The 10,709-nt window shown below is 60.5% G+C and overlaps 1 protein-coding gene across 1 annotated transcript in view; it reads right to left on the bottom strand.

Annotated features, from left to right (window-relative positions):
* Positions 1-10,709, bottom strand: part of HSPG2 (heparan sulfate proteoglycan 2) — a 41,845-nt gene that overhangs the window by 3,446 nt on the left and 27,690 nt on the right. The window contains exons 55-83 of the mRNA XM_057380192.1: positions 10,551-10,702; positions 10,317-10,455; positions 10,085-10,236; positions 9,861-9,999; positions 9,625-9,776; positions 9,403-9,541; positions 9,169-9,320; positions 8,944-9,082; positions 8,710-8,853; positions 8,501-8,635; positions 7,922-8,103; positions 7,653-7,845; positions 7,387-7,566; positions 5,279-5,539; positions 4,845-5,040; positions 4,668-4,765; positions 3,927-4,193; positions 3,740-3,852; positions 3,507-3,654; positions 3,308-3,424; positions 2,987-3,071; positions 2,757-2,901; positions 2,579-2,678; positions 2,385-2,494; positions 2,203-2,311; positions 2,025-2,123; positions 1,465-1,686; positions 609-841; positions 44-146 (exon numbers count right to left, since the gene is read on the bottom strand). Coding sequence (XP_057236175.1) covers positions 44-146; positions 609-841; positions 1,465-1,686; positions 2,025-2,123; positions 2,203-2,311; positions 2,385-2,494; positions 2,579-2,678; positions 2,757-2,901; positions 2,987-3,071; positions 3,308-3,424; positions 3,507-3,654; positions 3,740-3,852; positions 3,927-4,193; positions 4,668-4,765; positions 4,845-5,040; positions 5,279-5,539; positions 7,387-7,566; positions 7,653-7,845; positions 7,922-8,103; positions 8,501-8,635; positions 8,710-8,853; positions 8,944-9,082; positions 9,169-9,320; positions 9,403-9,541; positions 9,625-9,776; positions 9,861-9,999; positions 10,085-10,236; positions 10,317-10,455; positions 10,551-10,702 — 4,404 coding nt within the window. The remainder of the gene's footprint in view (positions 1-43; positions 147-608; positions 842-1,464; positions 1,687-2,024; positions 2,124-2,202; positions 2,312-2,384; positions 2,495-2,578; positions 2,679-2,756; positions 2,902-2,986; positions 3,072-3,307; positions 3,425-3,506; positions 3,655-3,739; positions 3,853-3,926; positions 4,194-4,667; positions 4,766-4,844; positions 5,041-5,278; positions 5,540-7,386; positions 7,567-7,652; positions 7,846-7,921; positions 8,104-8,500; positions 8,636-8,709; positions 8,854-8,943; positions 9,083-9,168; positions 9,321-9,402; positions 9,542-9,624; positions 9,777-9,860; positions 10,000-10,084; positions 10,237-10,316; positions 10,456-10,550; positions 10,703-10,709) is intronic.

Raw genomic sequence — 10,709 nt, 5'->3', positions numbered from 1 at the left:
CCCGCCCCCTCCACAATCCCCCAGCCCCTGTCCCCATTCTCACCGCGGGTCCCCGGCCGACACGGGGCGCGGTGGCCGCAGGGTYGCACCCCCCGGCTGCGCAGGAACCGCTCCCGCAACTCCAGCCGCTTGCCGCTGATGGACACCTGCGGGGACACCGCCCCCCCGTCACCCGCTGCCAGCGGGGTCACCAACAGGGTCACCCTACGCCAAGGGGACACCCCCCGCCAAGGGGACACCAGTGGAGGTCATCTCTCCAAGGAGGGGACACCAACAAGGGGACACTAATGGCATCACCCCTCTGCCAAGGGGTTCACTTGCCATCAAGGGGACACTGAGGCAGGGCATCACCAACCCAGTGAGGGAACTCCAAGGAGGGGATGTGAAGGGCGGTCATCTYCCCGACAAGGGGGCCACCTCCCAACCAAGGGGACACCACCAATGGGGTTGACCTTCCCAAGGGAGCACCAAGAGGGGTCATCCCCCAACAAAGGGACGTAAGTGGGGGTCACCTCCCCACCAAGGGCATCACACCCCCAATATGGAGGAGGCACCTCCTCACCTGAGGGTGTCACCTCCCCTCCCAGGGGACACAAGGGGGGTCTCACCTCTCCAATGCAGCCGCGGAAGGAGGCGTTAGTGGGGGGATGCAGAGGRGGCTCGGTGCCCCCCAGGTACAGGGGGCTGCGTAGGTTGAGYCCCTGGCTCTTGCCAGGTGAGGAGCGTTTCACCGGAGCGGCATTGTCCACCACCAGAGTCCCGTCCTTGTGTACCCGTTCAGCTATCACCCAGTGCCACTGGCCCAGGGCCACCGGCTCCGCGCTCCGCAGCACTGCTGGGCCTGCAGGGACAGGGGATGGTGTCACAGGGGGACACTGGGGGACACCAGGGGTGCTCAGGCACCTGAGAGTTGCCCTGGGTGCTGCTGGGGGACATCAGTGATGCTTGGGGACCCCAGGCAGGACCTGGGGACCTCAAAGAATTCAAGGCAACAGGGTCACACTTGGGGACTACATTGGTGCCAGAAGATCCCAATGACACTTGTCAAGTGACCCCACAGTTCCCAGTGACCAACGAGGTCAAAGGGAACTCAGGAACATTTAGGGATCTAAGTGAAGCCAGGGGGTCCCAGTGGTATGACAGCGATGCCTGGGGACACTGGCAGTGCCTGGGGACACAGTRGATGGTGGCAGACTCTAGGGATGTGATGCCAGGGGACCTGAGTGACACTACAGTACTTCAAAGATGCCAAGGGGACCTCAAGAATGCCCAGGGACCCCTGGGGGACAGCAGGGAACCCCACCGATGTCCAGGGACGCTGGCAGCACCCGGGAACACCAAAGAGGCCAAGGGACCCCACTGCAGCTGGGGAACCCCTTTGGTGCCAGTGAACTCTGGTGACGCCCTTACTGCCAGGGTGCCCAGTGCCACCTCTCCCCAGTGCCCTGTCCCTGTGCCACCCACCTGAGCCCAGCTCATAGCGGAACTCGAGGTGGCCACCAAYCATGGCCAAGGCCACGAAGTCCTCGACGGGGGCGGCTTTGCCGGCGCTGAAGAGCAGGAGTCCGTCGGGCGCGAGCGGCAGGAACTCCACCTCCAGCCGCAGCTCGTGGTGCACGTTGGTGAGGGGCGGGTACGAGACGAAGGCTCCCTCCTCATCGAAGGATGGCACGTTCACCACCTCACCTGCGCATCCTGGTCAGTGCCCGCTGTGGGACCCCCCCTCCATCCTCAGAGGGGGACCCCAACCTCCATCCTCAACCTCCAGCCACACAGTGGGGCCCAGTGTCCAACCCCACGCTGAGACCCAACCTACATCCCCAGGTTGAGACCCCAGCCTCCACCCCCACGGTGTCCGTATTTCCATGCTGGTCCTGATCTTTGTGCCAGTGTCCCCAAGGTGGTACCCGTCCCCATACCCATGGCACCAGGGTGGTCCCAGCCATGTCCCCATTTCCCCAGGGCGGTTCCCACCCCATCCCCATGCCCCAGGGTGGTGCCAGCTGTGTCCCTGTGTCACTCACCCTCAGTGCACCTGTCCCCTGTCTTGCCCAGGTGGCAGTGGCAGCTGTAGCCCTGCCCATCCAGCCGGTTGACACAGGTGGCATCAGGCCCACACGCCTCTGTGGGGTGACAAGCTGTGAGCACCCGATCGGGAGGGACCTTGGGATGATGTSCCCATGGTGGCATGGTGTCACCTACCTGGGTGACAGTGCAAAGCCTGCGAGTACTCGCAGTTGCTGCCAGTGAAGCCATGGGGACATCGGCAGACATAGGTGCCACTCTCATCATCCTGGCACACGCCACCATTCTGGGTGAGGAGTGACATGGGTGTTAGCAGTGGGCTGGGATGGGTGGGATCACCTCCTYCCCTCCATCCTCACCTGGCACGGCCTGTCCTGGCAGGTGGGACAATTGGTGACACCATGCGCCTGCAAGTCCATGTCCCCAAAGGCCACCTCCTCCCCTTGGATGAGGAGCTGGCGCACGCAGCCTGCRGGGTGGTGGAGATGGGCAGAACTGTCACACGATGCCCAGCCCCACTCCAYCCTGGTGCCCCCCAAAAGCTGCTACTCACCCATGAAACCCTGGCTGAGCCCTGTCTTTGCCACAGCACCGATGTCGGGGTATCCGCCCAAGTACAGCTCCTCGTTCAGATCCAGCCCTTGGAACTTCCCCTGTGGGCACRGGCAGGTGGGCACCACCTCCAGCACCCCAAGCCCCACCTGACACCCACTCCCCTCCAAAATGGGTACCTGGGAGGTGCCRTTCACAGCGGGGTGCCCGTCCAGGCCCAGCGAGCCCCAGGTGAGGTTGCGGAGCAGCCGCACAGTGTGGTACTCGCCCAGCCGCAGCGCCGTGGGGTGACGGATGGTGGCCATGCCCGAACCAGCATCAAACCTGATTTTTTGGGGGTACAAGGGGTGTGGGTGGGTGCTGGCACCCATCTCCCACCTATTCCATAGTACCCACTYGTAGGTCTTACCTAAACTCAGGGCGTCCACCCACCAACCCAAAGGAGATGAAGTCAGCRCCGCTGTTTTTCCGCTGGCCATTGTAGAGGAGAAGCCCTGAGGGGTGGCAGRGGATCAGGTGAGACAGACCCCATCCTGAGGTGGGGGTTGAGTCCTAAGGGACCCCATAATCCTCCCATAAAGTGGAGGCTCTCACATGAGTAGAGAATGGGAGATAAAGGAGGGCAAAGAAAGGATGAGGGGAGGGGAGGATGTTGGGAGGTAAGGGAAGGGGAAATGATTGAGGAGTCATGAACAGGGACACAGGGGGAAGCTGGGACACASGGACTCACCATCAGCAGCATCAGGTCGAAAGGTGATGAGGATCTCAAACCTCTTGTAGGCATCCTTGATGGTGGGCAGGGGGAGGAAGGAGCGGGGCGACTGCCCGAAATAGGGGACCACGTGCTCTGCGGGGACAGGGGGTCAGGAGGGGCGGGGTACATCATCCCCTGCTCCTATCCATCCATCCGTCTGTTTGTCTGTCCTCACCTTGGACCTTGAGAACGTAGTAGGCCGTCTGTTGGCCGCGGTGGTTGGCAGCCACGCAGGTGTAGACGCCGGCGTCCTCGGGGCGCACGGCYGGTAGGGTCAGCACATTCCCCTGCACCCTGGCACCTGCTGGCAGCTCCCCCTCCAGCTGTGGCACAGCAGGACAGGGGGTCAGCACCCATCAGCAGCCCCCAAACCCCCTGCCACCCCCACCCTCCATCCCTCCATCGCACCTTGCTCCAGGTGATCTCTGGCAGTGGGAAGCCAGATGCCAAGCACGGTAAAACAGCTGCTGATCCGATGGACACCTCCTTCACCTCCGGCTGCCCAGCGATTTGAGGGGCAGCTGGGGATGCACAGAGGTGTCACCACCCTGCAGTGACACGCTGTGTGTCCCCATCTCTGTGTCCCCGTGCTCACCTTGCACATGGAGGATGACGTGGGACTGAACGGTGCCCACGGCATTGGTGGCGGTGCAGCGGTACTGCCCAGCATCTGCCCGCTCCACCTGCTCGATGGTGAGGGTGCCAGCGCGGACCAGCACCCCGGGGCGGATGCGGCCCCCCACTTTGCTCCAGGTGACGTGGGGACGGGGTTCCCCCAAGCCCAGACACTCCAGCTCCACTGTCGTTCCCGCCAGCACTGTCTGCACCGCCGTCCGGATGTTGATCAGGGCCCTGGGGAGAGCTTGGGAGGACATTGGGGTTTTGGGGCAAGTCCCTGGGAGGCATTGAGGTCTGGAGCCAGAGTGGGGAATAGGGAGAAACAGGACTCCTGAGGGGATGTGGGACCATTGGGGTGGCTGTGGGAATGTGGAGAGGTCCTCATGAGCACGGGGAAACATGGAGGGTACCAGGGTGGTCATGGGTGTGGGAAGAAATTGGGGGCATTGGGGTGTCTGTAGGTGTGRGGAGAGATTGATTGTATCAGGGTGTACACAGGCATGGGAAAGGTTGGGAGTATTGGGGTTCCTGTGGGCATGAGGAGAGATTTGGGGTCACCACAGGCATTGGGGGCAATGGGGGGTATCAAGGTGGTCTGTGGGTGTAGGGAAATGGAAGGTGCTGGGGTGCCCCTTGGTGCAGGGACATGGGGGTCCCTTGTTTGTGGGGGACAGGTCAGGGGGTGCCTGGGTGCCCGGTACTGGGGTGACACTCCTACCCTGGACAGTGAGGGTGGCCTTGTCCTCTGCCTGCCTGCCTGGCGCACTGGCCCGGCACACGTACACGCCCTGTGCCCCTGGCGCCAGCTCCGGCATCCTGCAGGGACACAGCTGCGGTGAGGGACCCCACGGGGGGCCAGCACGGAGGTCCCACCTCCCTGTCCCCCGTTCCTTACCGCAGCATCCCGTCCTGCACGCTGTGGCGGGGGGGCAGCTCCCCGCCTTCCTTCAGCCACTCCACATGGGCRCGGGGGTCCCCGGAGACAGAGCAGGCAAATTCGGCAGTGCCACCCACCCCCTTGACGAGGCTCCCTGGTGTCACCCGCACCACCAAGGGACCGCCAGAGATGTCCCCACCTTCACCAGCATCACCTGGAAAAGATTCAGAGCCCCAGTGGTACGCAGTGGCACTTGCATCATCCATGTGGGATGCAGAGCCCTGGTGGTACCCAGCGGCACCACCCAGGCTGGATGTGGCGCTCTGGTGGTACCTGGCAGCACCAGGATCACCCAGGCAGGATGCAGAGCTCTGAGGGTACCCAGGGGCACTGCCACCACCCCATACAGAGCCCCAATGGTACCCCAATAACTAGGCTGGGGACGGGCTCACCATGAACAACCAGACGGGCGAAGGCCTCGGCGGTGCCAACRCGGTTGGTGACGAGGCAGCGGTAGGTGCCGGCATCGGTGGGGGCTGCAGGGCTGAGGCGGAGGAGGCCGGCGCGGTGGGCCACGCGTGCTGAGAGGCTGCCGTTCACCTTGTCCCAGGTGTAGTGCAGCGGGGGGGTGCCGTGGGCCAGGCACTGCACCTGCAGCGCGTCACCCGCCCGCACTGCCGCGTCCTCTGGAAGGATGGTGGCGTACGGAGGTGCTGCAGGATGGATGGTGCCGTCAGCCGGGATGGGGCCAGGAATGCTCAGCAGGGCAAGGAGGGTGTCAGTGAGGAGTGTAGCAGGTGATAGAGATGGGAATGTGTTGGGATGGATGAGAGGTGGATAGATCCATGAGGATGGGGTGGATGGAGGAGTGTGAGAGGATATGGAGATATGGATGGGTGGAAAGGCTGAGCGGTGGATGAATCCACCAGGAAGGAAGGGATGGATGGATGGATGGATGGATGGATGGATGGATGGATGGATGGATGGATGGATGGATGGATGGATGGATGGATGGATGAACAGACGGTGGAGTTTGAGAAGAGATGGTGAGGTGGGCCTGTGCTGGGATGGATGAGATGGATGATGCACAAGGAGAAGATGGATGCAGGAGTCAGGAAATGTAGAGTTGGATGTGAGCTGGAAAGACTGAATGATGGATGAATGTACCAGRAAGGGGTGGAGGGATAAGTTTGAGGAGAGATTGCGAGACAAGTATATGCTGGGATGGATCATATGGATGGATGCAMAAGGAAGGGATGGATGAAAGAGGTGTGAGAAGAGATGGAGAGATAGATGTGAGCAGGGACAGATGAGCAATGGATGAATCCACAAGGAATAGCTGGATGGAGAAGTGAGGAAATGTAGATAGGTGTGTGCTGGGATGGATGAGTTGGATGAATGCACAGAGGTAGATGGAGGAGTTAGGAAATGGAGACATGGATGTGAGCTGGGATGGTTTAGAGATGGATGAATCCACAAGGAAGAGATATGTGGGTGGATGGATCAATGACTGACAGAGTTTGGGGGCAGGTAGTGAGTTGGGCGTGTGCTGGGATGGATGAGATGGATGATGCACAAGGAAGGGATGAATGGAAGTGTAAGAGGAGATGGAGAGATGGGCGTGTGTTGGCATGGACCAGAAATGGGTGGATGCACAGGAATAAGATGGATGGAAGAGAGGAAGCAGAAAAGAGTGTCAGTTGGAGTAGGAGAGCAATGGATGAACCCACCAGGAAGGGATGGATGGAAGGGTATGAGAGGAGATTGAGAGATGGATGTGAGCTGTGATGGATGAGAGACAGATGAATTCACAAGGATGAGATGGATGAAAGAATAAGGAGATGGAGATGGATATGTGCTGGGATTGATGAATCCACAAGGAAAATACAGATTGAGGGGTATGAGCAGAGATGAAGAGATGGACATGAGCTGTGATGAGTGATGGGTGAACCCACAAGAAAGAAAGGGATGCAAGAGTGAGAAGATGGAGAGATGGTTGTACGTTGGGATGAACAAGATGGATGGAACCATGAGGAAGAGATGGAAGGACAGATACGAGCAGAGATGAAGACATGGGTGTGAGCTGGGATGGATGAGCCATAAATGGCTCCATGAAGAGGGAATGGGTGGATGGATGGATGGATGGATGGATGGATGGATGGATGGATGGATGGATAGATAGATAGATAGATAGATAGATAGATAGATAGATAGATAGATAGATAGATAGATAGATAGATAGATAGATAGATAGATAGATGATAGATAGATGGATGAGAGAGCAGAAGTGGAGATGGACATTCACAGGGATGAGACAAGTGGGTGGACACATCCACAGGGAGGGATGGGTGATAGAGCTTGAGAGGAGCTTGAGAGGAGCTTGAGAGGAGGAGGATAAATGATGGGATGGAGAGAGGGTGGTCCTGCAGGGAAGGACTGGATGTGAGGTGGGGAGTGGTGATGGAGAAAGCCACATGCAGAGGAAGGATGGGTGATGGCCACACCAGAAGTGGCAGCAGGAAACCAAGGGCATCCCAACCCCCTGCTGTCCCCTCCTTACTCTCCACATCGAGGGTGATGAAGACTTCAGTGGAGCCGAGAGGGCTGCTGGCATTGCAGATGTACTGGCCTGAGTCCTGCTGCGCAACGCGAGGGATGACCAGGCTGCCRTTCACCACACGGTGCTGCCAGGGCAGGGGCGCCCGCAGCTTGGACCACTCGATCCGGGGCGCTGGGTCACCTATGACCACACCATGYCCATCACCGTGGGGTCAGCTACTACTCAGGACATCCCTTCTCTACCATGATCCTCCCGCCTTCCCATACCTCTGGCCGTGCAGTGCAGTGTGGCCGTGTCCCCGGCCACCACGGTGACAGTAGATGGGGCGGTGACCTCGGGGGCCCCGGGGTGCCGCTGTGCTGACTCCACGCTGACGTCCACCCGTGCCTGCGCYGAGCCCAGGGCGCTGTGTGCCGTGCACACGTAGGTTCCGGCATGCTCTGGTTTGGCTGGCGAGAGCTGGAGGAGGGGACAGGGTGAGGAGGAGCACCAGGCACTCCCCGGTTCTCCGTGGTGCCTCTGGGTGCCCCCTCACCTGCAGGATGGCCTGGCTGTCCATGTGCAGCAGCGTCTGGTGCTCCACCTTCTGCCGGGAGCCCAGCCGGCTCCAGCGCACCAGCGGTCGTGGTTCGCCCCGGCCCAGGCACTCCAGGCTCAGGGATTTGCCCTCTTTCACTGTCACGGGGCCTGGTGGCATCACTGACACTGTGGGGGCACCTGGAGAAGGAGGAGGACATCAGAGTGGGGATAGGGACATCACCATGAAGGACCATGGGCGTGGCCATGGGGGCACCATCACCCTGAGAGCATTGGGAGCATGGGAGGAAATGAACACGAGGTTGGGGATGGGGATACAATATTTCAGGAGCATCTGAAGCCAACAGAGGACATCAGCATGGGGATGGGGACATCACAATCCCAGGAGCTCCTGGAGGTGCACCAGCATGGGGACACAAGCGCCACCACTCCAGGAGCATCTGAAGCRTGGAGAGGAGATGGGGATAGGGACACCATCATTCCAGGGGTATCTGGATGACATAGAGGACACCAGCATGGTGACAGGGAGACCACCCTGAGAGCACCTGGAGCACATGCAGACACAGACACCTCATACCTTGCACTACGAGGTTGACAACGCTACTGGCAACGCCGAAGTGGTTCGAGGCCACACAGTGGTAGGCGCCCTGGTTGCCCACGTGGGCACCAGTGATGGAGATGACTGAGCCATTGGTGCTGATCTTCACATTGTCTAGGCAAGGAGGAGCCATCAGCATCAGRGCCACCCTGGGGACAATGCCAGGGCCACCCTGGGGACTGCAATACCTTGGAGGTGTTGGCCAGGCCCCATCCGCCAAGTGATGTTGATGGGCCGTGCGCCATCGTGGACACGGCACTTGAAGGTGGCATCTTCACCCGGCGCCACTGCCATGCTATGGGGGTCAATGGAGATGATTGGGCTCTGCAGACCTGTGGGGCCAAAGGGACAGARAGGCCATGAGGTCACTCACATCACCCATCTTCACCCAGCATCCTCCCTCACCCTGTGGTCTCACTCACGGTAGCTCGAGCTGTCACGAGATGTGACGGTGACAGAGACAGTGGCCTCACGGGAGATRCTGCCCGTATCAGCCCGGCACACGTACTCCCCCGAGTCGGCCACTGAGAGCTGTGACAGCCGCAGCCGGGACCCCGAAATCTGGGGACATCATAACACAAGGTGGTGGCATCACCCAGCCAGGCACAGCCACTGCCATMCCCCACCCCACCGGTGTCCCCACCTACCTGGTGCTTGGCTGGTAAGGCCCCACCACGCTTGTACCAGGTGATGGTGGCCTGTCCCTGGCCAGCCACCACGCAGTTGAGGTCTAGAGTCTGTCCCTCGGTGACSGTGGACGCTGAGGACTCTATGTGGATGGGCGGTGTGATGCCGGCAGCTGCATGGGCAGGGTTGAGGGTGAGTGTCTCCAGTGGTCCCTGACACCAGTAGGGACCTGGGCCCTGGAGGGTGGCACTCACAGTGGGATGGGATGGCTCCATCATCGATGGAGACTATGAGGGACGTCTCCTGTGTGATGCCACCTGATGTCACCCGGCACACGTACTCCCCCGAATCGGCTGCTGTCACCTGGGGGATGCGCAGGCGGGTGCCCGACACCTTGAGGGGACAATTAAGGGACAAGTCAGCACCACAGAGCAGGGGATGTGACAAATTCAGGGTGACCSTCCCTTGTCTCCTACCTGGTGGCCAACGGGCAGGGATCCACCACGCTTGTACCACGTCACGGTGGTGGGGCCGGACCCTGCCACCACGCAGTTGAGGTCCAGGGTCTGTCCCTCAGCGATGGCCGAGGACAAAGACTCAATGCGGAGGGGCTGGGTGATGCCAGGGGCTGAGGGAGAATGGGGAAAGGGAATGTTTATCATCAAAGTGACAYCTGTCTGTCCCCAAGGGCTGGCCTCTCTCCCACACTCACTGTAATAGGTGCCAGTGCTGCTGGGCACCGTGACAATGACAGATGCCTCCTGGGTGACGGTCCCCAAGGTCACCCGACACACGTACTCCCCCGAATCAGCCACTGCCACTTGGGCAAGGCGCAGGCGGGTCCCTGACACCTGGGGAGGTGACAAGTTGGGGACACATCAGTGCCTGATGCAGGGCTGTGGCCTGCAGGGCGAAGCCACCTCCCCTGTGTTTCACCTGGCTGTTTGGTGGCAGAGCCCCCCCACGCCGGTACCAGGTGACCTGAGGGTGACCCTGTCCTGCCACCATGCAGTTGAGGTCCAGCGTCTGTCCCTCAGTGACAGCAGCAGATGAGGTCTCGATCCTCACTGGTGGTGTGACACCGACAGCTGGGGGTGGCAATAGAGTCAGCAGGGAAACCACTGTGTCCTCACCATGTCCCTGTGTCACCTCTCACCCATCCCCGTACCGTAAGAGGAGCTGTCGCCAGTCTGGATAGTGACAATGAGGGACGTCTCATGTGTGACACTACCCGAAGTCACCCGGCACACGTACTCCCCCGAATCGGCTGCTGTCACCTGGGGGATGCGCAGGCGCGTGCCCGACACCTGAAAGAGTCACACACGTCAGAATGGGGACATAAACCSCTCAACCCCCCCAAAAATCCCTTTTCCACCACAAAATGCTCCTCGGCRTYCYCTACCTGGTGCTTGGCTGGGAGGGACCCTCCACGCTTGTACCAGGTGACAGTGGCCTGTCCCTGTCCGGCCACGATGCAGTTGAGGTCCAGGGTCTGACCCTCAGCCACAGGCGAGGATGAGGACTCGATGCGCACTGGAGGGGTGACCCCAACAGCTGGAGA

This window comes from Malurus melanocephalus, unplaced genomic scaffold (genome assembly GCF_030028575.1).
Source record: "Malurus melanocephalus ecotype Western Australia unplaced genomic scaffold, MMel_1.1 scaffold_440, whole genome shotgun sequence".
Classification (NCBI taxonomy): Eukaryota; Metazoa; Chordata; class Aves; order Passeriformes; family Maluridae; genus Malurus; species Malurus melanocephalus.
This window is presented reverse-complemented; position numbering and strand designations above follow the sequence as displayed.